General features: G+C 42.6%; 2 protein-coding genes and 1 pseudogene across 5 annotated transcripts in view; 2 read left to right on the forward strand and 1 right to left on the reverse strand.

Moving 5' to 3' along the window:
• Positions 1-24,285, forward strand: part of EXD1 (exonuclease 3'-5' domain containing 1) — a 41,577-nt gene that overhangs the window by 5,170 nt on the left and 12,122 nt on the right. For 3 of the 4 annotated variants that reach the window (XM_036445533.2, XM_036445555.2, XM_045574417.1), the window contains exons 3-7: positions 4,813-4,881; positions 12,578-12,635; positions 13,211-13,335; positions 17,133-17,191; positions 20,756-20,842. In XM_036445533.2, coding sequence (XP_036301426.1) covers positions 4,813-4,881; positions 12,578-12,635; positions 13,211-13,335; positions 17,133-17,191; positions 20,756-20,842 — 398 coding nt within the window. Of the gene's footprint in view, positions 1-4,810; positions 4,882-12,577; positions 12,636-13,205; positions 13,336-17,132; positions 17,192-20,755; positions 20,843-24,285 lie in introns of those variants that run through there. The other variant, XM_045574418.1, reaches the window with a different exon arrangement.
• Positions 3,497-4,170, reverse strand: LOC118723425 (annotated as a pseudogene).
• On the forward strand, positions 7,795-8,649 carry RRP36 (ribosomal RNA processing 36). Its single transcript, XM_045574638.1, is given in 2 exon segments — positions 7,795-8,369; positions 8,371-8,649. Coding segments are annotated over 2 exon segments (690 nt in total). The 5' UTR covers positions 7,795-7,958.

Genomic DNA, 24,285 nt, shown 5'->3' on the forward strand with positions numbered 1-24,285 from the left:
GGTGTGAGATGGTACTGCATTGTTGTTTTGATTTGCATCTCTCAGATGATTAGTGACTTTGATCATGTTTTCATGTGCCTCTTGACCTTCCTTCTGTCTTTTGAAAGTATTTATTTAGGTCCATTGCCCTTTTTTTTTTTATTGGGTTGTTTATCTTCCTTTTGTTAAGTTGTATGAGTTCCCTGTAAATGTTGGAGATTAAACCCTTATTGGTAATAACCTTGGCAAATACGTTCTCCCATGTAGTGGGCTTTCTTGTTGTTTTGCTGATGGTTTCTTTCGCTATGAAAAAGCTTTTTATTTTTATGTAGTTCCATTTGTTTATTTTCTCTTTAGTTTTCACTGCCCTAGGAGCAGTATCAGTGAAGAAATTGCTTCGGCATATGTCTGAGATTTTGTTGCTTATGGAGTCCTCTAGTATTTTTATGGTTTCCTGTTTTATGTTTAAGTCCTTTATCAAACTTGTGTGTGTGTTTTTGTTTTTTTGTTTTTTTTGTAAGGTGTAAATTGGTGATCTAGTTTCATTTTTTTACATGCATCTGTCCAACTTTCCCAATACCATTTATTGAAGATACTGTCTTGACTCCATTATATGTTCATGCATCCTTTGTCAAATATTAATTGAGCATAGTGGCTTGGGTCAATTTCTGGGTTCTCTATTCTATTCTATTGTGCCAGTACCAGGCAGTTTTGGGAACAGTGGCTTTGTAATACAGCTTGATATCTGGTATTGAGATCCCACCTACTTTGTTCTTCCTTCTCAGGATTGCTGAGACTATTCAAGGTCTTGTTTGTTTGTTTTTTTATTCCAGATGAATTTTTTTTAAAAAAATACATTTTATTGATTTTGTACAGAGAGGAAGGGAGAAAGATAGAGAGTTAGAAACATCGATGAGAGAGATTCATCGATCAGCTGCCTCTTGCACACTCCCTACCGGGGATGTGCCCGCAACCAAGATATATGCCCTTGACCAGAATCGAACCCGGGACCCTTCAGTCCCCAAGCCGATGCTCTATGAGTCTATCCATTGAGCCAAACCAGTTTTGGCCAGATGAATTTTTGGAGAGTTCGTTCTAGGTCTGTGAAATACACCGTTGGTATTTTAATGGAGAGTGTATTGAATCTATAGATTGCTTTGGGTAGTATAGACATTTTAATGATATTGATTCTACCAATTCATGAAAATGGTATGTTCTTCCACCTGTTTGTCTTCCTCTATCTCTTTTTTCAGTGTCCTGTAGTTTCCACCTATAGGTCTTTTACATCCTTAACTAAAAAAAAAAAAAAAGATGAGTAAGAATTATTGATTGGCTGCCTCCTGCACACCCCACACTGGGCATTGAGTCCTGAACCTGGGCATGTACCCTGAACGGAAATGGAACCATGACCTCCTGGTTCATAAGGCAAAACTCAACCATTGAGCCACACTGGCTGGGGAGAGTTTAATTTTTTTTTAGATTAAATTTTATTTTATTTTATTGATTTCAGAGAGGGAGAGAGAGATGAAAACATCAATGATGAGAGACAGTCATTGACAGGTTGCCTTCTGCATGCCCCATACTGGGTATCTAGCCCACAACCTGGACATGTGCTTTTGACCGGAATTAAACCTGGGACCCTTTAGTCTGCAGGCTGACGCTATATACATTGAGCCAAACTGGGTAGGGCAGTTTAAATGTTTTTGATGCATATTTCCAAATAGTTTTTCAAAAGGGTTGGGTATTATTTTGCTTCTACTGTAGTAACGTATGACTAAATTACATTAAACAATCTAGCATTTAATTTTTTAAAAAAATCTTTCCTTTATTTTTGCTAGTTTTATAGACAAGTGATATTTCATTTTGGCATGTTTTAAAATATTTCTAGAGAGATTGAACATATTTCTTTACACCTGTTTCCTGACTTTATGTACTATTTGAACAAAGTCAGCATGTGACATCACTGCGTCAGCAGTGTGAAGGAATGATTGAAGCAGGGAGAAACTAAACACAAAGTGAATAGACAGGAACTATTCAGACAATCAAAGGACCCAATGCAGGAGAAATGATGGGGCGTGGCAAGGAATGGAAAAGAGAAGACAGATTCTATAAATGATGGGATGAGTAATCGAGTAATCATTAGGTAAAGAGCAATGGAAAATGACTCCTACTTTTATGACTCAGAAAATTGGGTGTATAGTAGTTATTAATTGATAGAAAAGGGAAGAGGAGCAGGTTTATTGGTTACTAGGAGAAGATATGATTCAGTTTGAAAATCTTAAGTAACTATTATTAGTTGAAAATGTGAGTGGGATTCAGAGAAATATTCCATATTGGAGAAATAATGCATGTGAGGACAGCTACAGCTAGGAAGTCGATGTGATCATTCAAGGAGAAGGAATAAAGATGAAGAACATAACCCTGGAGACTATCAATGTGCAAGCAGAGATGGTAGAGGCAGCTAAGGAAGCTGTAAGCAAACCAGGGTGACAGTGCAACACTAGTTACGAGATGCATATTAAAATCATTGAGACCTGGGTTTGAACTCTGTCTCTGTCTTTTACTAGCAGTGTGACTTGAAGCAAATTATTCAACCTTTCTGAGCCTTCGATTCCTCCATAATAGAGATAATGAAATGCCTGACTTACTGTTACTGAATAATTAAATGTAGGCAAATAATTAGCATGGTGCTTGGCGTGGAGTGGGTGCTCAGTATGGTACTTCTAGGTCACTAGTAGGGAAGAACTAAACAAAGAGTGTCCTGTAAAGCCAAGAAGAAAGGAGAGAACAGTATCAAAGGAAGTGTGGGAGCCAAGTATGTTAATACTATAAATGTTTTGGGGGGATTTGAGAAATAGGCAGCTGGTGATCTTTGAACTCAGTAAAAATATATTCAGTAGACTCATGAGGGTGAAACTCAATTATTTTGGATTGCTGAGAAATGTGGAAATATACAACTGCTGTGAGCACTTCCTTCTAGAAAAATAACACCGTACTGTAGACATGAGATCTCTTCTCCTAATTCCCCTATCTGCTCAGAAAAGAGGCCTGTATTAAGGCCAGGAATTTTATTGTTATCCCTGACAATTTGTATTTTTGAGCATGTAGCATGAAACAGAGTGTGGACTCTAGAAATAACTACCTGAAAATTTTTCTGGAGTTAGGTGGACTAAAATCCAATGGAAATATAGTAAATATATATAATTCTTAGCCCTAAAGGCTCTTGCATATTCTTGGTAGAAGTTTAAGTTTTACTTATTATTGATTTTTATTTATTTTTTAAAAATATTTTATTGATTTTAGAGAGGGAGAGAGAGATAGAAACATTAATGATGAGAATCATTGATCGGCTGTCTCCCACACACCCCCTCCTGGGGATGGAGCCTGCAACCCAGGAATGTGCCCTTGGCTGGAATCAAACCCAGGACCCCTCAGTCTGCAGGCAAACACTCTATCCATTGAGCCAAATCACCTAGGGCTTATTATTGATTTTTAGAGAAAGAGGGGAAGGGGTAGAGAGAAACATCAATTTGTTGTTCCACTTATTTATGCATTCACTGTTTGATTCTTTTTTTTTTTTAGATGAAAAGACATTATTTTACTGTATAAATTAGTGAATATACCTGATTGCATCTTCTCAAAAGGCAAATGAGACACATGAGAGCATTTCTCTTTGAGTACTGAAAATCTCATGTCATCTGTCTTTTGGAGGATTCAGTTTCCTATGACATCTATGATACTGTCCATGAGGATACCAGCGGTGCTTAGTAGTAAAGAACATTTTGCTAAGTTGTTCTATCATGGGTTCTTGCTCAAAGTGTTTATCTTTTTCTTCTAATCTGTTTTTCAGTATTTGTTCCTGTGTTTCTTCATAGTTATAGGCACAGGATCCGGCTGAGGGATAAGCTTGGTGTTTTCCTATGGAATATCCATAGAAGGATGGTAGCAGACTATCATCCTGCCTTCAGATGTCAAAGCAAGTTCTACTTGGCAATTATAGTCATCTGGAATAGAAGAGTATGTGGATTTATGACAAACACAGGATAAAGCTCCATTTTGAACTGGAAATAAATATTTCAAGATAGTTTTGCTTGATACTGCCCATTTCACTGCTGAAATGGCCATAGTGAATCAAGATGCTTATCAGGTGGTATAGAAAAAGATTTGAGGAGGAAATGCTTTTAAAATTTGCTTCTAAGCAGCCAAAACCGGTTTGGCTCAGTGGATAGAGCCTTGGCCTGCGAACTAAAAGGTCCCGGATTCAATTGCGGTCAAGGGCATCTACCTGGGTTGTGGGCACATCCCAGTAGGAGGTGTGCAAGAGGCAGCTGATCGATGATTCTCTCTCATCGATGTTTCTAACTCTCTATCCCTTTCCTTTCCTCTCTGTAAAAAATCAATAATATATATATTTTTTTAAAATTTGCTTCTAGGCATACCTATTTTCATCCCTTGACAGCTGCTCACTACAGCTGCCATTTTGCCTCCCACAGTTTGATTCTTGTATGTGCCCCTACGGGAGATTGAACCCAGAACCTTAGTGTGTCAGGATGATTCTCTAACCAACTGAGCTACCTAGTCAAGGCTTCTTTGGAGAAGTTTAAATTCACTACCATGGCCCTTTTAGTTTCTCTGGGGTTCCCTTTGTTCTTTATATTGCTATTTTAAGGCTATAGCTTTGCAATTTGTTACTGACTCTTCATTCTTGGGGGGGGAAATAACTTGGGGATTTTTATAAAACTCAGATTGAGCACTTTCGAGAGGTATCATATTTTCTTATGGTTTTAGGGAGTATTATTTTTTATTAACCATTTGAATTATTTTCTATGACAGTGAAGAATGTGGAGACTGGTCGAAGTGTCCCAGGAGTGAAGATGTTTTTTGGACATGAGATTGTGAATGGTGAGAGCTTCATTGTCATTGAATGCTGGTATTGGGATTTGCAGGGGTAAATTCACTGTACTGCTGCATTCCAATATTTGGAAAAAAAAGATTGTTATCTTGCCTTTAAGATTGCATTTATGAACTCTTAAAGTTATTATTTGAGAATTGATACTTACCTTACTGATTCAGAGGATATTATGAGCAAAAATAGTCTTAGAGAATTTTAGTTATCCTGGTTTTTACAATGTGAGGATTGCTAGTGCTCATTACTAGAAACCCAGCCAGAGGCACAGTTAGGAATCTGAACAGAAAGGAATTGTCTTGCTACAGGTTCACAGTACATTATCTGAAACATTTAGGCCAAATTTTTCAGAATCCAGAATTCTACTGGACATTTGGAAAGCCTAACACAGAGTATATATTGTTCATATTACATAACACCTCAAGCAGATCTAGGCAGCAGTCTGTAATTAAACACATTTCTACAGAGAAATGGGTGGATAATCATACTACTAAGTGGAATAAAATAGGACTATAAGTAGTATGTCAGTTCATGTTTGCTGCCAAAAGAATCACAGGAAAAAAAAATTTTTCCCCCAGAGCTTTTTGGGTTTTGGAATCACAGGAAGCAGCTCTGTTCTTTATTTCTGCCAACAAAAGCCATTTAGCAAGAGTAGCTCCAATTGTTTGCCTGTAATATAATAGTATAGAAGCTCATCTGGTCAGTGTTTCTCAAACAAGCGATATGGGCTAAGAAAAGGGCTGGGAGCAAGAACTGTTTTTGCTTTCAAGAACTGAAAAGCAGAAATCCCTCCCGGGAGGAATGAAGTTCAGGCAGGGAAGAGAAGGTGGTGGAGTTGGAGATCTGGGTCTGCATAGAGCTCTGCATTTCTTAACATTGGGGCAAATAGGAGTAAAGGAAAGGACTTCTGTAAAGGAGAAATTACTGCTGCTTGAAAGTTTGCTTTGTTTTGTGAGAGAAGTAGAATTTAGGGAGAGATGGAAATCTCACCAAATTAAATGACTGCCAATCCAGATCCACTTGTAGCTAGCTATCTAACTGTCCTTAGTCACTGAGTATGCTACTGTAAAACTCTGTCCCTTGAACTACTTTTTACAATGTCTGTGATGGTGCTGGCAGCAGTGGGATTCTTTCTTTTCTTTTCTTGTTTTCCCCGGGGGGCTGGTGGTGGTGGTGGTGGTTAATCCTCATCCAAGGATATTTTTTTCCATTGAATTTTAGAGAGAGTGGAAGGGAGGGATAAGGACAGAGAGAAAGTTTAGTGACCCCTGAGAGCCTTTTCTCCTCAGAAGTAACTAAGTATACACAATTGAATCTAAGATGCCATTAATTGTAAGGTACACTATTATTTTCCCACCCTAAGGGGGGAAAAAAAGGCTTTCAATTGTGAGTCATATCCAATTTCAGAGCTGTTTAAAATGTGCATCTTAGCCAAAACCAGTTTGGCTCAGAGCGTCAGCCTGCAGACTGAAGGGTCTCAGGTTTGATTCCAGTCAAGGGCATGTACCTTGGTTGTGGGCACATCCCCAATAGGAGGTATGCAGGAGAAAGCTGATCGATTTTTTTCTCTCATTGTTGTTTCTAACTCTCTCTCTCTCTCCCTTACTCTCTGTAAAAAAATCAATAAAATATATTTTAAAAAAAGTAAAATGTGCATCTTAGAATCAATGATCCTATCTAATAAAAGAATAATATGCAAATTAACCATCACTCCACTATACCCTCAAGCCACAATCAATATGCAAATCAACAATGACTCTGCTACACCCACAAGCCACACCCACCAGCCAATCAGGAGCGAGTATGCAAATTAACCAACCAAAATGGTTGGGGCCAAGTAGAGAGCAGGAGGAAGGCTTGGGTTTTTCCGATGATGGATGAAGCCAAGCTTTCCACACACCCTGGCCAGCCCAGGCCTCCTCTTAAGGCTACAAAGTTTCAATTATAGAAGATAAATAAATCCCAACAAAATGGTGGCAGCCTCGAGGTGGAGACAGCAGGAGGCTAGGGTTGCCCCTGGTGATGGAGGAAGCCAAGCTTCTGCAGCCCTGGCCTGCTTTGGCCTCTGCTTAAGGTTACAAAGTTTCAGTTATAGAAGATAGATAAACCCCAACAGAAATGGCTGCCACCACAGAGCCAGCAGAAGGCTTGGCTCCACTCCAGGCTACAAAGTTTCAGTTGTAGAGGATAAATAAATCCCAGATACCAGGACCTCTGCTTGGGTCACTAGGGGTCATGACTGGCCTGCAAACCACCACAGGCCCCTTGCCAAGGCCGCCCCATCCCCCAAGGGAACCCCCACTCTGATCCAGGACACCCTTCAGGGCAAACCAGCTGGCTCCCACCTGTGCACCAGGCCTCTATCCTATCTAATAAAAGAGTAATATGCAGATTGACCATCTCTCCAACACACAAGATGGCTGCCCCCATGTGCTCAAAGATCCTGCCCCCATGTGGACACAAGATGGCCAGCAGGGGAGGGCAGTTGGGGGTGATCAAGCCTGCAGAGGAGGGCAGTTAGGAGTGACCAGGCTGGCAGAGGAGGGAAGTTGGGGGCAAACAGACTGGTAGGGGAGCAGTTAGACATCAGTCACGCTGACAGGGGAGTGGTTGGGGGTGATCAGGTTGGCAAGCAGAAGTGGTTAGGGGCATCGGGAAGGCAGGCAGGTGAGCAGTTGGGAGTCAGCAGTCCTGGATTGAGAGAGGAATATCTAACTGCCTGTTTAGGCCCAATCCCCATCAGGATCGGGTCTAAACAGGCAGTCAAACATCCCTCAAGGGGACCCAGATTGGAGAGGGTGCAGCCTTGGCTGAGGGACGCCCCTCCCCCTGTGCACCAATTTCGGGCCTCTAGTCTATAATATTTCCTTACATTCCTGCACTGCTAGGTTAAAAATAAATTGTTTCAGAATCTCATGGAATGTTTTTTCTCATATTTCTTTTGTGATTTTGAATCTAGCTTTTATTTTCATGTCACTGAAATATTAATGTACTAGCCTCTGAGAGTTTGAAAGGGATAGATTTGTATGTGGTTTCATAGAAAACCCCAAACAGGTTCACACTGTGCGAGCTGATGTCTAGAGTGAGGTCCCGCTCCAGGTCTGCCGCCAGCTCTCCCCGCTGGGCCAGGGATAGCAGAGATGACAGCAGGGGTGGGAGCCTGTGGAAGGACACATCTGAGAGGTCATTTGAGGAGCTGTTGGAATTGCAGAGCCATGTGGGGACTAAGACACACAAACAATTCGTAGCTGGAAGCAGCACTAAGAAGCAAGACTTTAGACCACCTGTCCAAAATGCATGTGTTACAGATAAGCACAGGCCTCTGGAAATGTCAGCGAAGGTTTGAGTGCCATTTTTGTGTTAAGTTGTCCCCATCAGTAAGGAGGTAGCCTGGGACCTCCACTTTTACTATTTGTCAGGGGAATATAATCCTGAAGTGTTTGACAAAACATATCAATTCCTAAATGACATCCGAGCCAAAGAGAAAGCTTGTGAAAAAGCAATTGAAGAAGCACCGTGCAGGGGAGAAGCATGAGAAGCTGCAGCAGCTGCTTCAGCGAATGGAGCAGCAAGAAATGGCACAGCAGGAATGAAAGTGGCAGCAGGAGCCGTGCCTGGCTCTGAAGCAGGAGCGCCGGGCTCAGGCCCAGCAGGGCCATCGCCCATACTTCCTGAAGGAATCTGAATAGTGCCAGTTGGTCCTAGCTGAGAAGTTCAAGGCGTCAAAACGCAGGCCAAGAAAGGCAACCTCTTCCTTTGAATAAAGACTAGTAAGACACCTCAGCTCTGCCACTGCCCCAGTGAGAAATGGATCTGTGGGGACAGACTTGGGCTTGGCCTGTTCTGGATCTTTCCCGTTCAAGGACAAGGATCACAGCTGCCCTTGAACTATTGTAGATTGGCTCAGCGATGACTAGAGGGTTCTTGGGCTGCCCCAGGTATGGACAAGAACAGCTCAGCCTTCTGCCAGGCCACACTTCCTCTGCTTGGACTGGCTCCTCCCATCATGTACTCCTGTCCTCCCATCCTTGCCTCAAACTAAGGATGGGGAACCTTTTTTCAGCCAAGGGCCACTGTATATTTATAACATCATTTGTGGGCCATACAATATTAACTGCCATATTTAATAAAATATTTAATTAACTCGCCCCTAATGCCTTGGCAGGGCCAAACCAAATGATGCCATGGGCCTTATTGGCCCACAGGCCAGACGTTCCTCACCCCTGTGAAATCAATGATTCTGATAGAGAAGAAAAAAGGTCAGTGACCTTAAGGTTAGTGAAGGCCATGGAGTTTGTTGATGGCTTCCAGGACTGGGACTTTATGTAGGAGCCAGTTAATAAACATTCTTGTCACAAAAAAAAAAAAGAAAAGAAAAGAAAAAAACCTCCAAACAGTATGCAGGGTGAAGAAAGATGCATTGGAAATGGAATGAACAGAAAAGAAAAGATATTTCTAGAACCAATCTGTATGACCTCAGAGTGCCCTGGAACAACAACAACAACAAAAAGGTAAACAAAACAGTTAGAGAGGTTCCTAATCCTGCTGAATGGCCAAGGAAGCTACAAAGGGACATAGAGTTAGGAATCTTTGCAACCTAAGTGTCCATCGATATACATTTGGATAAAGAAGATGTGGTACATATATACAATGGACTATTACTTGACTATAAGAAAGAATAAAATCTTACCATTTGCAACAACAGAAACAAATTCAGAGAACCCAACTGATGGTTGCCTGATGGGGTTGGATTCGGGAACTGGGTGAAAAAAATTGTGAAAAGATTAAGAAGTACAGATTGGCAGTTACAAAATAGTCATGGGGAATGTAAATTACAGCATAGAAAATATAGTCAATGATATTGTAATAACTAGAGGCCACGTGCGTGAAATTTGTGCATGGGTAGGGCCCATAGGCCTGGCGGGCCATCAGTGCCAATCGATTGGGGCCTTCCTTCCCCTGGCTGCTGGCTGCCAGCTGCCATCTGGGGCCTTCCTTTATTCCGCACTGCCCCCTGGTGGTAATCGCATGTCATAGTGGGCAGTTGAACTCCTGGTTGGTCAAACTCCCGAGGGGACAATTTGCTTTTTAGTCTTTTATTATATAGGAATATGTATGGTGCCTGGTGGGTACTAGACTAATTGGGGTAAACACTTCATAAGATATAATATCTAACCACTATACTATACATCTGAAACTAATAAAATATTGAATATCAACTGTAATTGAAAAATAAAAATATTAGGAGTGATGAGTACTTTGGATAGTCTTTTCTACTCTGTTGCTAGCATATAAAGGCCTCTGGGGACTAATATTTTATTTCCAATCACTGTTTTGGTACATGGACAAACTGTGGGCAGGTGCAGATGGAGGTGTTAATTGCTTTTAGATTGGAAACTGTTGGAAGCCATTTGTTTTTTTTTGTGTGTTTTTTTTTTGGTTTTTTTTTTAAATCATTCTTTATTGTTCATATTGTTACAAAGGTTCCTCATTTCTTCCCCCCTCCACCAGGTTCCCACCCCACCCTCCGCCCCCTCCCCATCCCCCATTGTCCTCATCCATAGGTGCAGTTTATGTTCAGTCTCTTCCTCCCTCCCTTTCCCCGATAGTAAATCCCTTTTCAGATAGTAAATCAGTTACTTAGCATTTTCTCATATCAATAATACCACCACATGCCCAATGATACATTTCACACAAAAGACATTTCCAAATAGGTCAACCAGCCTCATCCAGGCCCCACCCAAGGCACTCACAAATCAACACCCAGCACTATACTAACTCAACACATCCAGATCTAAGCCTTCATCACTTGATTCAGCAGACCCTCAAGTTCCCACAAAAGTTTCCAGCCATGTCTGAGAGGCAGCCATGGGGCAGGGGCAGGTGAAGAGCGAGCTGTTCCGTGCCTGGCTGCTCCGGGCCTGGCCTCTGTTGCTCTGGTTCGTTCCACAACCAGCTGCTCCGGGTCTGGTCACTGCCGCTCCCGACCTAGTTGCTCTGGACCTGGCTGCTGCTGCTCCGGGCCTGGCCGCACCCGACCCGGCTGCTCCGGGCCTGGCCGCTCCCAGCCTGGCAGCCGCTGCTCCGGGCCTGGCCGCACCAGACCCGGCCGCTCCGGGCCTGGCCGCTCCCAGCCTGGCAGCCACTGCTCCGGGCCTGGCCACACCAGACCCGGCTGCTCTGGGCCCGACTGCCCCGGGCCCAGCCGCTCCGAGTCTGGCCGCTCCCAGCCTGGATGCTCTGGGCTTGGCTACTGCTGTTCTGGACCTGGCTGCTCCCAACCCGGCTGCTGTGGGCCCGGCTTCTTCGGGCCTGGCCACTCCGGGTCTGGGTGTTCCTGGACTGGCCACCCTGGGCTTGGCTGCCACTGCCCCAGGTCTGGCTGCTCCAGTGCTGGCTGTTGTTGCTCTGGTTCTGGCTGCTGCTGCTCTGGGGCCTGGCCATTGCTGCTCCAGGCCCGGTTGCCATTTCTTTGTGCCTGGGCACTCTAGGCCTGGCCGCCTCTGTTCCAACATTCTGTCCTTTTTTTTTTTTTTTTTTTTAAACGCATTTATGTTGCAATGTTGGCTGGTGAGTTGAGTTCTGACTTAGTCTTTGAATTTCAAGATCTTCTTTGTATTCTTTCTTAAGTAATTTTACTATCTTTTGCTCTCACTTGATGTCTTCACATTGAGAACTTTGGTTTCTTCCTCCTGTCCTGGGAGCTTAGCAGGTTGGCCTATGGCACCCCTTTGTTCTCCGCGGGCTCCCGCGCTGCTCCAGCCTGTTGCCGGGGTCGGCGCCGCCCAGGAAGCAGCCCCCGGCCTTGGCTTCGTTGCCCGCCTTCAGAGGTCGATGGCTCAGGGGCACCTCCCCCCCGGGGGCCCCGTCGCCCGGCTCCCTGCCGGCACCCGGCTGGCTGGTGTCCGGCAGGGGCTCCTGCTCCCTGTCGCATTCCTCCAGTCTGGAGCTTTTTATTTTCTCCTTCCCGCTAGGGCAGTCCAGGATCAGAGTCAACAGACTGTCCTCTGCGCGCAGTGCGCGCGACTCTGGGGGCTCCGCTTTTCGCCACTCCCCTGGGATTCCGCCTCACAGCCCCGTCTCCCCCTGCCTGAGCCTGGGTCCCCAGGGTCTGGTCCAGGACTGGGGTTCAGAGCAGTCCGGACTGAGGCTCAGCGCCGCCAAAGGCTTTGTTTCTTCACGTTAGGGTAATCCAGCGTCAAAGTCAACATTCAGTCCTCTGCGTGCAATGTGCCTGCGACTCCGGGGGCCCTGCTTTTCGCCGCTCCTCTAGGATTCCGCCTCACAGCCCCGTCTCCCCCGCCTGAGCCTGGGTCCCCAGGGTCTGGCCCATAACTGGGGCTCAGCACAGCCGGTCTGGGGGTTCAGCCCAGTCTGGGGCTTTTATTTCCTTCCTGCTAGGGAGCGCCAGGCAGCACCCAGCCCTCTCCTCCTCTCCGGCTGCGACCTCTCTGCGTGCATGTGGGCGCGCAGCATGTCTCCGTACCTTAGGCTTTTTTTTTCAGCTCCTCTGATTTTCCTTCTGGTTTTCTCTTTCCTTCTTGTTGTAGAATTTTTAGTCAACTACCTGTGGCTCTGGACGATGTCCACTCTACATTTTAGTTGTATCCCATTGAAATTGTTGTGTGCTGCTGCGGTTAGGTGTCTACCCGAGCAGCCATCTTGGATCCTCCCCATTTGTTTCTTTTACAGTGGAACTACTGGATGAAGTGGAACAAGGTACAGTGGGAGAAAAAGCATCCTCTGTTAGGTATGATGGAATACTTTTCTTTATTATTATGTACACATTAGAGTAGAATGCATTGACTAATTCACTAGTTGGGTAATAGAAATGAGAAAAAAATAGATGGATATTTTTTTCAAATCTTTTTTTTTTTTTTTAATCCTCACCTAAGGAATGAGGGTATTTTTTCCATCGATTATTTTTTTGGGGAGAGAGAGTGGAAGGGAGTGGGGAGAGGAAGAGGAAGAGGAAGAGAAAGAGGGACGAACATCAACGTGTCACATTGATTGGTTGCCGCCTACACACACCCGTCCAGGTTGGGGATGGGACCTGTTGCCCAGCCAGGTACATGCCCTAAATTGAGAAGAGAACTGGCAACCCTCCGGTGCCCAGGCTGAGGTGGTAACCTCAGAGCAGTGCTGCCTAGGGCTTCTTCCATCTTTAGATGGTATATTCAGATCCGTGTAAGCAGTGGATGAATGGGGTCCTCTAGGAAGTGGAGATCTAGAGTTCTTATAATATTATTGATGTGCGGCAAAATCTGTGTATGGCATTAGCAACAAAGAACAATTCACCTGAGTATTGTTTTTTTGTAAGCATAGTCTAAATACAGAAAGAACCAGTTTGGGTAAAATGAAAGACGAAGACTTAAATGTATGTGAGCCTCCTCCTGCCCCTGAGGCACCAACCCCCTCTCTTCTGAGTGACCTCAAGTACAGCCCATCAGGTGAGTACTGGGCTTCTCTTTGTTTGTTTTTTGTTAATCCTTCCCAAAGAATATTTTTTCCATGATTTTTTAGAGAGAGTGGAGGGAAGTAATGAGGTAAGGGGAAGAGAGAGGAAGAGAGAGAAAAACATCACTGTGAGAGAGACACATGGATTGGTTGCCTCCTAACATGCCCAGACCGGGGCCAGGGATCATACCTGCAACCCAGGTGCATGCTCTTTACCAGGATTCAAACCTAAGACCTTCTGGTCCCAAGGCTGACGCTCTAAGCACTGAGCAAAACTGGCCAGAGCTGGGCTTTCTTTTTCTTTCTTTCTTTTTTTTTTTTTATACATTTTTATTGATTTTTTACAGAGAGGAAGAGAGAGGGATAGAGAGCTAGAAACATTGATGAGAGAGAAACATCGACCAGCTGCCTCCTGCATACCCCCTGCTGGGGATGTGCTCACAACCAAGGTACATGCCCTTAACCGGAATTGAACCTGGGACCTTTCAGTCCGCAGACTGATGCTCTATCCACTGAGCCAAACCGGTTTCGGCTGGGCTTTCTTTATTGTGGCTCAGCACTCTTCAGAATTGGCATAACCCTAAGTTAGGGTTTCATATGGAATGCTCAGCTAAGCCATTGCTTCTTGGTCCTAAATTAACATAAAATATAATGATTCAATTATTTAATACTTGAGTACACACTATATTCATACATTGGGTATACTGTTACCTCATTGAAACCTGTTGGAGAAAATAGACGCTAAATAATTAAGATAAATAGTTTAATATATAGTATGCCAGTGCCAAATGCCATAGAGAGAAAAAAACAGAAGAAAGAGTAGAAGTCTGGCCTGGCCAGTGTGGCTCAGTGGTTGAGCATTGACCTGTGAACCACAAGGTCATGGTTCGATTCCTGGTTAGGGCATATGCCTGGGTTGCAGGCTCAGTCCTCAGAGTGGAGTGTGCAGGAGGCAACTGATCAATAACTTTTTCATCATTGATGTTTCTTTCTCTCTCCTCTTCTTCATCTCTGAGATCAATAAAAATAAAAAATAAGAAGAGTAGCATGACTGGTTTGGCTCAGTGGATAGAGCATCTGCCTGCGGACTGAAGGGTCCCAGGTTCGATTCCAGTCAAGGGCATGTACCTTGGCTGCGGGCACATTCTCAGTAGTAGGTGTGCAAGAGGCAGCTGATCGATGTTTCTCTCCCATCGTCTCCCTTTTACTCTGTAAAAAAATCAATAAAAAATTTTTTTTAGATAGAAAGAAAGAAAGCAACAAAGAAAGAAAGAAATTTTTTTTTTTTGTAAGCACAGTCTAAATACAGAAAGAACCAGTATGGATAAAATGAAGGACGAAGGAGAGAGTGGAGTCTGTGGAGAGAGTGGTTTTACAATTTAGGGTTTTCAGAACAGGCCTTATCGAAATGGTGACATTTGAGTAATGGGCTGGAGAAGGTGAGGGATAGAGCTGTATAGATATCTATGGGAAATATTTTTTAGGCAGAATAAAGAACAAATACAAAGGCCTTGAGAAAGAAACATGTTAGGATCTTGACATAACAGCAGACAGAGATCAGTCTAGCTGGAGCAAGGAGAGTAGTAGGAGATGAAGTGGGGTCAGTGGATCATAGAGGAAGTTGTAGTCACTGGAGGGACTTGTACTCTGAAGTGAGAAGCCACTGGAGGATTTCTTGGATTTATCATTTCCCTAATGAGTAAGGATGTAAGGATTTTTAATGTGCTTATTTGCCATTGTCTATCTTTGGTAAAATGTCTGTTCATATCTTTTGCTTATCTTCTTATTGAAGCACTAGGGCCCCAGTTCACGAATTTGTGTACCTTGAAAGGAACTGTGGGCCATGAGGCTGCAGTGGGCTCAGGGGCAGGTTTCGACCCATCCTCTATGCCCCCGCCTGGCCCCTCCCACCATGGCCCCTGGACCCCTATCTGTACTTCCTGCTGATCCCACACGTTGATGGTGCCAGTCCCGCTCATACCCACTGATGGCATGGAGTGATTGGGGCCGGCGCCAGCAGCTGGTACAAACTGGGCAATCACTGTCAGCAGGAGGGAGTGGCAGTTGCTGCCCCATTCACTGCTCAGGAGCAGAAGGAAGTAGAGAAGCCCTCAGGGGTGATCAAAGCTGGCAGCTGCTGCTCGCACCTGCTGATGGTGCCAAGCGATCGGGACTGGTGCCAGGCAATAGCAGCGGGTGCGAGCAGCAGCTCTGATGCTGACTGGAGGTGTGAGTAGGGTTGGCACCAGCAGAAGGTGCGAGCGCTGGGTGGGACTGCGGTGAGCAGGAGCAAAGAAGTTTCAGTAACCACCAGAGGCTCGCCCCGATGACAGCAACCAGTGCCCGCCTTAGTCTGGCGCCCTCGCTCACCTGCTCCACCATCCCGCTGTAGCCAATGCCCCCCATGTTCTGCACACCCCCCGTTGGTCAGTGCAAATGATAGCAACTGGTTGTTTGGTTGTTCTGCCATTTGGTCTATTTGCATAGACCTCCTGCATTGAGCGTCTGTCCTCTGGTGGTCAGTGCACATCATAGCGACAGGTTGGATGGTGGAAAGGACACTTAGCATATTAGTCTTTTATATAAATAGATACTGAAAGGAAGACAAGGGTGAAAACATGAATACCCCTTAGGAGGCTATTGAAATAATTTTATAATTAGTGAGTATGGTGAAACTTGGATCCTAGTGGTGGCAGTATGATTGGTAAGAAGTGATGGAATTCTGGGTGTATGTTGAGGTGAAGCATACACGATTTACTGGTAGACCAGATATGGATGTGAAAGAAAGAGAGGAATCAAGGATGATTTCAGGGGTTTGGGCCTGAGTATCCTGAAGTATGTTGTTGCTGAAACTGAGATGGGAAAGACTGGATGGAAAAGATTTGGGAAAAATAAGAGTTTAGTTTCTGTTTACCTGAGTTTGAATATAAATCTAGAGATGAGAGATAGGTCTGAAATGGAGATACATATTTAAGAGTTAGCCTATAAATGATATTTAAAGCCTTGAGATTAGATGAGTCGCCGAGGGAGTGAGTATGGATAGAAAAAAAGAAAGAGATGCATGGACTGTATCCTATGCCACCCCAAAGATTCAGAGGTTGAGAGATGAAGAACTATATGTTATACAATGTCTGCAATCTTTTAAACATTTTAAAATGGGTTTTTATTGAATTCAGAAAGGAAGGGAGAGGGAGAAAGAGATAGAAACATCAATGATGAGAGAATCATTGATTGGCTGCCTCCTGCACGCCCCCTACTGGGGATGGAGCCCGCAACCCTAGCATATGCACTGACCAGGAATCCAACCCCAACCTCCTGGTTCATAGGTCAACACTCAACCACTGAGCCACACTGGCTTGGCTATCCCAATAATCTTTTAAATGACATAATTAAAAAGTAATTCACTTTCAGAACCCAGAGGATCTCAAATGTGTGGACATTGGCCCATCTCCAGGATTAATTTATTTAAACTCTTATTTTTTTTATTTTTATTATGAACATGCTTTTAAAAAGTGTGTGTTAAAGTATTTAAGACATAAACCTATGAGGAGGGAAACATTACTGGGTTATTACAAAAAGTGACTAAATTGTCCAATTCATAAGATAATCACTAGTGAGGCTTTTGTTTATTCTCAGTTGATAAACAGGATGCTAATAGTGCTCACTGTGTGATGGGCTGATGCAGGTGATAATGAAATAACATTAAACATTTGAGTTGCAATAGAGTAGTGGGAGAGCTATTTTATTTCCAAGAAAGACAAATATATCTAATACCATCATTTCCATGTAGAGGAAGAAGAGGTGACATACACAGTCATTGATCAGTTCCAGCAGAAGTTTGGTGCTGCAGTAAGTTACCTTCAATCATTCCCAGTATTGTCTCCATATGAGTATCATGTCTGTGTCTCACAAATTTTTCTCTTATAAGATCATTGATATTTTATCTAATAATTCAACAAAATATTTGAGTGCCTGATGTATGCCAGGCACTGTACTGAGGTGTGGGGTAAAACAGTCTTCAATTCCCAGCCCTCAAGAAGCTTACATTTTAGTGTAAGGAAACAAATAATTGTATATAATCTGGTGATAAGTGTTGTTGTTTTTTTTAAATATTTTATTGATTTTTTTACAAAGAGGACGGGAGAAAGATAGAGAGCTAGAAACATCGATGAGAGAGAATCATCGACCAGCTGCCTCCTGCACACCCCCTACTGGGGATGTGCCCACAACCAAGTACATGCCCCTGACTGGAATCGAACCTGGGACCCTTCAGTCCGCAGACCGACGCTCTACCGCTGAGCCAAACCGGTTTCAGCTGGTGATTAGTTTTATGAAGAAAAATAATATGTAGTGTAGTGAATAGAATTCCTAGTTTTAGAGAAAATCTCTATGAAGAGGTGAGTTGGGGACACAGACCTGAAAGAAGGGAGCCAGTGATGTGGCTATCTAGGTAAGAAACTTAAAGAAGATATAATTTACAAGTGCCAAACCCTAAGACTAAGGTACACTTGGCTTTTGTGAAGAAACAGCAGGGATCACAATGAAGAAGAGTGAAAGGAAATGAGAGAAGAGGTATATCAGTTAGGGCTTTTATAGACATTATAAGAATTTTAAGTTTGACTTGAGTGAGATGGACAGCCATTCATACTTTTTTCTTTTTTAATATTTTTTATTGATTTCAGGAATGGAGAGGGAGAGAGAGAGAGAAACATCAATGATGAGAGAGAATCATGGAATGGTCGCCTCCTGCATGCCCCCAACTGGGGATTGAGCCCGTAATCCCGGGTACATGCCCTGACTGGGAATTGAACCTGGGGCCCTTCAGTCCACAGGCCAGTCTCGATCTACGGAGCCAAGCCTGTCAGGGCCATTTGTATGTTTAATTATTTACTTATTTACATTTTATTTACTGATTTTAGAGAGAGGAAGGGAGACAGAGACATCTATTTGTTGATCCTGGTGGGATCGGGCCTAAATGGGCAGCCGGACATCCCCCAAGGGGTCCCATATTGGAGAAGGTGCAGGCTGGGCTGAGGGACACCCCCTCCCCTGTGCACGAATTTCGTGCACTGGGTCTCTAGTTATAAATAATGCTATGAACAGTCATGTACAGGTTTTTGTGTGGACATATGTTTTGTGTGGACAGGTTTTTGATGGGTCATATTGTAACTATGTTTAATTTTCTTTTTAAATATGTTTTTATTGATTTTAGAGAGAAGGGAAGGGAGAGAAAGATAGAAACATTGATGAAAGAGGGGGGAGGATTGGAATAGGGAGTTGAGGACAAATATGTGATACCTTAATCAATAAAGAAATTTTTTAAAAAAGAAAAAGAAACATTGATGAAAGAGAAACATCAACATCGAACGGCTGCTTCCTGCATGCCCCCTTCTGGGGATCAAGCCACAACCCGAGCATGTGCACTGCTTGGGAATCGAACTGGTGACCTCTTGGTGCATAGGTTGACCCTCAACCACTGAGCCATACCAGCCGGGCTCTATGTTTAATTTTTTATTCTTCATACTGTTTTCCAAAGTTATATTCCCACCGACAGGATATGAGGGTTTCAATTTCTCCACATTCTCCACTGAAATGTGGTGTGGCTATTAAACTGAGATGGGAAAGACTATGGGTAGAAAAGTATTGGAGATAATTAGGAGTTTAGTTTCTGTCAACCTAAGTCTAGAGATGAGGAGAAAGGTCTGAGATGGAGATATAAATTCAAGTGAATTCTAATGATATTTAAAGCCTTGAGATTATGTTGTCACTTTAATTATAGTAGGTCCTCGGGTTATGTCAGAGATCCTTCCTATGATTTTCCGGAACTCAACTACATAAGCACCTAGGTCACTCACATGGAGCACATGATAGCAGTTACGAAGTGAAACAGTAAAAAAAACATTTAAAAGAAGGATAACAAAAAAAAAAAAAAAAAAAAAAAGATAACAATTCCTGATCTTTACTTGCAGTAAATAAATGATAAAAAACATAAAGCACATATGTACATACGTCAAAATGATGGAACTTTTCTTTTAATTATAAATAAATGGGAGATGGCAATGTAACCATGAAACGAGGTACATCTAGTCCTACATAGCCCGAGGACTGCCTGTATAGCCATGCTAGTAGTATAAAATGGTATCTGGTGGTTTTGATTTACATTTTTCTGATAGCTAATAATGTTGACTGTGTTTTCAGGTCCTTTTTGGCTACTTGTATATCTTCTTCAGAGAAATATCCTCTTGCCCACTTTTAAATTCATTATAAGAATTCTTTATAGTTAAAAGATTCTTTAAAGGGTCTATGACAACAAAAATGGGATAAGAACTTTTGCTTTGGAGATAGTTGGAAATTCTTATCAATAGGGAAATACAGTTTTTATTCTCGGTTCTGCAGCCTTCTTGTTGTTTGATGATGGAATTAACCTTCATTCCCTTTTTTTCATCAGTGATAAGAGATACTCAGTATGTAGCACACTATGCTCTCTAAAGGAAGATATTGTGTTTAGTGTATAGTAGTTACCATGCCCTTGTATTCTTGAGTAATTTACCTACCTATAAAATGGAGAGAATGTTGTATCATGTAGATATTTTAATATTGTGGATTAAGTATCTTAGAATTATGTAATGTTTTGGAATAGGATAATATTGTAGATAGTCAAAGGACTAGCATATGTACCAGACATACCACTTTTCAATTTTGAGTAATTGAATGAATCCAGGACTTAAAGGGACCTGTTGAGTCCTTGTTTCTCTGATTCTGAACAGTAGGTGCTGTTAAACTCAGCCACTAGGTGAGTTCCTGTCAGGAATAATAAATTGCTCTGTGTTAGGGTGCCATTCTTTGATGTGGAGTTTGGCCATAAAGACTAGAAATCTGCTGAAACTGGTTTGGCTCAGTGGTAGAGCGTCGGCCTGCAGACTGAAAGGTCCCAGGTTTGATTCCGGTCAAGGGCATGTACCTTGGTTGCGGTAGGGAGTGTGCAAGAGGCAGCTGATCGATTATTCTCTCCCATCGATGTTTCTAACTATCCCTCTCTCTTCCTCTCTGTAAAAAATCAATAAAATAAAAATTTTTTTAAAAAAAGACTAGAAGTCTTTCTCTGTAACATCATTGGTAACATAAGGTATCTGAGTTTTTAATTCTTACTCATATTTGGGATATGAGTGATTTATTTTCCAGTTGTGGAATAATTTTGTGAAAGCTAAAAAGAGGATCAGAAGTGTTCAGTGATGGTGTGTAAGTGTGTGTGTGTGTGTGTGGCAGACACCTGTTTTGGATCAGCCACATTTTATAAGTTTAAAAAATATGATCCACTTTGTTCACTGCTAGCTATTTTACTTGTGTCATTCATGATGTTATAATTGCAAAATTAACTCCCTGGAGAATTCTATTTTCTTCTTTTATTACCAGATGCTCCACATCAAGAAGCAGAGTGTTTTGAGTGTGACTGCAGAAGGAGCTAATGTGTGTCGTCATGGGAAACTATGTTGGCTTCAGGTAAAACATAGTTATAAAAAACTTTTTATTTTGAAAATAATTATAGATCACTTGGAAATTTATATTAATTGTCTTCATTGTATCACCCAAGTGTCACTGTACTAAAACTTGTTTGGGATGTCTTTCATTCTTTTTACTACTCAGTTTATTATTTTTAAAACAAAAGAGCTTCTGTCTCTTTATTGATTCACTTTTATAATCATTACTAGAGGTTCAGGGCATGAAATTCACAGGGCCTCAGCCTGGCCTGCACCCTCTTGCAATCCAGGACCACTGGCTCCTAAACACTGGCCTGCCTTCCTACCTGATTGTCCCTAAACCACTCTTCTGCCTGCCTGATCACCCCTAACCATTCTGCCTGCCTGCCTGATTGCCCCTAACCACTCTGCCTGCTTGCCTTATCACTCCTAACTACTCGCCTGCCTGCCTGATCGGCCCTAACTGCTTGACTGCCTGCGTGCCTGATCACCCCTAACTGCCTCTGCCTTGGCCCTGGCTGCTGTGGCTTCGTTCGGAAGGTCATTTAGCTGTCAGGTCTAATTAACATATTACGCTTTTATTATTACAGATTGCTGTCTTAGAGATTCTGCTTGAGATTTTCTTTCCCAGCTTTATTCTCTTGCCTTAGCTATATGAAGAATTTCTCATCTTTCCTGTTGTATCCTAACTTTCCACAGCAGATTTCTACCACATCATTTTTATTTTCCTGAACCTTAGCGATGTCAGGTGAGGGTCCCCACTATATCCAAAGAACTTTATAATGAGCGTTACATAGCTCAGTTGGGTAGCCACCTTTGGATCACACTCAGCAGCAGCAGCATTTAAGGAACTAATACCCAAACAATGCCTTCTATTTTTTGAGTAGACACCTACCTCCAGCTACTGAAAAGATATTTTTTATTAGGATTGGCAGTCTGCTCTCTTGACCTTCTCTCTCTGAAGTATTCATCTTCTTAAAGGAAAAGAAATGGAGATATCAAACCCAGTTTTGCTCAAGGATTAGATTACCTCTTTCATTTTATGCACTTTCATAGCAAACTTTAGTTTTTAGGCGACTAAGTTTGCATTAGCAGCACAAATGCAAATTTCTTTCTTTTTTACATATATATATATATATATACATTTTAAATATATTTTATTGATTTTTTTTTTTTTTTACAGAGATGAAGGAAGAGGGATAGAGAGTTAGAAACATCAATAAGAGAGAAACATCAATCAGCTGCCTCCTGCACACTCCCCACTGGGGATGTGTCCGCAACTAAGGCACATGCCCTTGACCAGAATTGAACCAGGAACCCTTCAGTCCGCAGGTCGACATTCTATCCACTAAGCCAAACTGGCTAGGGCTACGTATATTTTTATTGATTTCAGAGAGAAAGGGAGAAGGATAGAGATAGAAACATCAGTGATGAGAGAGAATCATTGATCGGCTGCCTTTTTCATGATCCCTAACTGGGGATTGAGCCCATAATTGAGGCATGTGCCCTGGATCAGAAGTGAACCCAGGATCCTTCAGTTCCAGGACAACTCTTTTTTTGGATTTTTTTATTTTATTTTTTTTTAAATCAATCTTTATTGTTCATATTATTACAAAGGTTCCTCATTTCTTCCCCCCTCCACCAGGTTCCCACCCCACCCTCCGCCCCCTCCCCACACCCCATTGTCCTCATCCATAGGTGCACAGTTTATGTTCAGTCTCTTCCCGCATCCACTGCTCCCCCTTTCCCTGAGAACTGTCAGTCCACTCCCCTCCCATATCGCTGACTCTACTACAATCAACAGCTAATATTGTTTATCAGGTTTTTCAATCTCCTTTTTTTTTTAATTAATAAATTTTTACACTTCTAAGAATAAATTTTAAAATCTAATAGTTTTAAACCTTGTTTTTTTCTGCCCTGGGAATTGAGGAGCAAACTTGTTTACGTGTAAACTTGCCCTTAGCCTATCAAAAGGTGAAGCCATTCAAATGTAAATGAACACATTGTTTAAAGATAGCTGCTGGCTGGAATTGGATTACCTGTTCTGGTGGGAAGGGCTTGTCCTCCCCTTTCTCCATTAAAATTAAGGTGTTAGCTTTAAAACCTCTTTTTGGCCAGAGACCTTAAACTTTCAGAACTTTAAATTTTTCAGATAGTAAATCAGTTACTTAGCATTTTCTCAAATCAATAATACCTCCACATGCCCAAGGATACACTTCACACAAAAGACATTTCCAAATAGATCAACCAACCTCATCCAGACCCCACACAAGGCACTCACAGATCAACACCCCAGCGCTATACTAACTCAGCACATCCAGATCTAAGCCTTCATCACTTGATTCAGCAGACCCTCAAGTTCCCCCAAAAGTTTCCAGCCATGTCTGAGACGCAGCCCTGGGGCGTGGGCAGTCAAGGAGCGAGCTGTTTGGGGCCTGGCTGCTTCGGGCCTGGCCTCTGTTGCTCTGGCCCGCTCCACAACCAGCTGCTCCAGGTCTGGCCACTGCCGTTCCCAGCCTGGCTGCTGCTGCTCCGGGCCTGGCTGCTCCCGACCCGGCTGCTCTGGTCCCCAGGGCCAACTCTTTATCCTCTGAGCCAAACCAGCTGGGGCACAAATCCAAATTTCTTAAAATAAAATTACATAAGCAACAAAAACAAAAATAAACAAAGAAGACTATATCTAACTAAAAGGCTTCTGCACAGCAAAAGAAAAATCAATAAAATGAAAAGGCAACTCATGAAATGAGAGAAAATATTTGCAAGACATATATGTGATAAAGGGGTTAATATCCACAGTATATAAGGAATTCATACAATTTGATAGCAAAAAAATCCAATTTAATATTGGGCAAAGGGCCTGAATATAAATTTTCCCAAAGAAGATACATTAAAAGATTCTCAGCATCAGTAATCATCAGGGAAATGCAAATCAAAACCATGATAAGAGCCGAAGCCGGTTTGGCTCAGTGGTAGAGCGTCGGTCTGCAGACTGAAAAGTCCCAGGTTCGATTCCGGTCAGGGGCATGTACGTTGATTGCGGGCACATCCCCGGTAGGGGGTGTGCAGGAGGCAGCTGGTCGATGTTTCTCTCTCATTGACGTTTCTAGCTTTCTATATCTCTCCCTTCTTCTCTGAAAAAAATCAATAAAATATATTCAAAATAAAACAAAACAACCACGATATAACCTCACACCTGTTAGGATGGCTGTTATAAAAAAGGACAAAAAGTAACAAGTACTGGAGAAGATGTGGAAAAAAGGAAATTCTTTGTACTGTTTCTGGGAAGTAAAGATGTAAAGTATAGGTAGTATAGGGAATATAGTCAAGTAATAACTATGTATGTTGTCAGATGGGTACTATATTTATCAGGGTAATCACTTCATAAGTTATATAAATATCTAATCACTGAGTTGTACACCTAAAATTAATATATATAGCCGAAACCGGTTTGACTCAATGGATAGA

The sequence above is a fragment of the Pipistrellus kuhlii genome, unplaced genomic scaffold (genome assembly GCF_014108245.1).
Source record: "Pipistrellus kuhlii isolate mPipKuh1 unplaced genomic scaffold, mPipKuh1.p scaffold_m20_p_1, whole genome shotgun sequence".
In the NCBI taxonomy this organism is placed as follows: Eukaryota; Metazoa; Chordata; class Mammalia; order Chiroptera; family Vespertilionidae; genus Pipistrellus; species Pipistrellus kuhlii.